Raw genomic sequence first — 1,794 nt, forward strand, 5'->3', positions numbered from 1 at the left:
AAAAGCAATGAAATCTGAATCAAAAATAAGTTTTACTAGTTGTTCTCCAGAAGAGAGATTGTCAGCCACTGATGGCTTACAAAAAATATAAAACATAGGTTTAGAAAGTAAAAAAAAACGTGCATAATGAAATGACCAAAAGGCCCTTGAGAAAACATGAGTTCGGCCAAACAAATAGACGCGGAGCGACCTCGGCACGTCGCTGCGAGAGATCGCTCCCGGGTAGTTTGTCGCTCTGAAGACGTCGCTCCCAGGTCGTCTCCTCGCGAGCGACCTGGCTGTGTCGCTCCGAAGACGTCTCTCCCGGCTTTGTTTTGTGTCGTCTCGCCATGGAGACGCGAGCGACCTCGGAGCGTCGCTCTGGCCAGGTCGCTCCGGGATGTGTGTCACAGCGACTTCATGTCGTCGCTCCGGTGAGGTCGCTCTGGTGCGCTGCTCGTCCGTTGATCGCTTTAAACACTTCTTTTGAGCTCCAAATACGCCCAAATGTCTCCAGGAACTCCATGTTGTACTCCAATACCTAATAGAGACATATGTATGCAAAATGCAACCTAGACATGGCTAAACCCTAATCTATATGATGAAAATGCACATGAATAAATGTATAAGACAATGTAAATATGCAAGATATCAGCTTTCTTATGGTCTGTTGTGGAGATGAACAGCAGAAAGACAAAAATCAGTTGGAAGGAAGTGTGTAGAACGAAGCAGGAAGGAGGCTTGGGGATCAGGTCCTTGAAGGAGATAGATGTGGTTTGTATTTGGAGAATACTATCTGCTAAATATCTTTGGGTCAGTTGGATTAAGATGTATCTCATCTGAAAGGGTTCGTTCTGGTCGATAAAAGATACATCACAACTGGGTTCTTGGATATGGAGAAAAATTTTGAAGTATAGGAAGAAAGCAAAGGAGCTATATAGGGTGGATGTCAGAAATGGGGAGAGGGCTTCTTTTTGGTATGATAAATGGTCTCCTCTTGGATGTTTAAAGGAGTTGTTGGGTAATGGAGGTTGTATAGACTTGGGTTTAACAGAGTATGCGAAGGTTGTGGATTGTCGTTGTCATAGAAGAAAGAATCACCGGTTTATGATCCTTAACAGAGTTGAGCAGGAGATAGAGAAGTTTAAAGTTAATTGGAAACAAGATGAGGAAGATGTCTATCTTTGGAGGAGTGGGAACAATAAATTCAAGGAGAAATTCTCTACTGCAGAAACTTGGCAGCAAATCAGAGAACAACATCAACACTATGACTGGCACAAAGCTGTGTGGTTCAAACACGCAACACCGAAGTAGTCCTTTGTGGTCTGGGTTGCATTGAGGGACAGACTGTCGACATGGAGTAGAATGGTCCAATGGTCTGCGAGTGTTGACACTTCTTGTATCTTCTGCCAAGATCCGATGGAAACAGTTGATCACCTCTTTTTTGAGTGCTCATACTCAAAACAAATCTGGGAGAAACTAGCGAGAGGTGTGCTAAGGGATCGGTTCACATCGAGCTGGTCTGTTATTAGGAGGATCATTGTTGATGAGGATCAAGAGAAAATGCTCCTCTTTACCATCAGATATCTATTTTAGACTGCAGTTCACAGCATTTGGAGAGAAAGAAACCGAAGAAGACACGGGCAGGCTGCTTCTCCACATGCTCTCATTACAAAGCTGATTGACAAGACCATGAGAAATAAGTTCTCAATCATTCAAAAGAAGGGGGATAAGAGGCTGGCAGGAGGGTTATATTTTTTGTTTTCAACAAGATAATATTTCATGGGAGAGGGACTTGATTGATTTTTCAGCTTT

At 43.3% G+C, this 1,794-nt stretch overlaps 1 protein-coding gene across 1 annotated transcript in view; it reads left to right on the forward strand.

Moving 5' to 3' along the window:
• LOC106344722 overlaps positions 1 to 1,293 on the forward strand; it is a 3,295-nt gene extending 2,002 nt beyond the window's left edge. Inside the window, exon 3 of the mRNA XM_013784040.1 lies at positions 991 to 1,293. Coding sequence (XP_013639494.1) covers positions 991 to 1,293 — 303 coding nt within the window. The remainder of the gene's footprint in view (positions 1 to 990) is intronic.
• The last annotated feature ends 501 nt before the right edge of the window (positions 1,294 to 1,794 follow it).

Source organism: Brassica oleracea, chromosome C5, assembly GCF_000695525.1.
Source record: "Brassica oleracea var. oleracea cultivar TO1000 chromosome C5, BOL, whole genome shotgun sequence".
NCBI classification, from domain to species: domain Eukaryota; kingdom Viridiplantae; phylum Streptophyta; class Magnoliopsida; order Brassicales; family Brassicaceae; genus Brassica; species Brassica oleracea.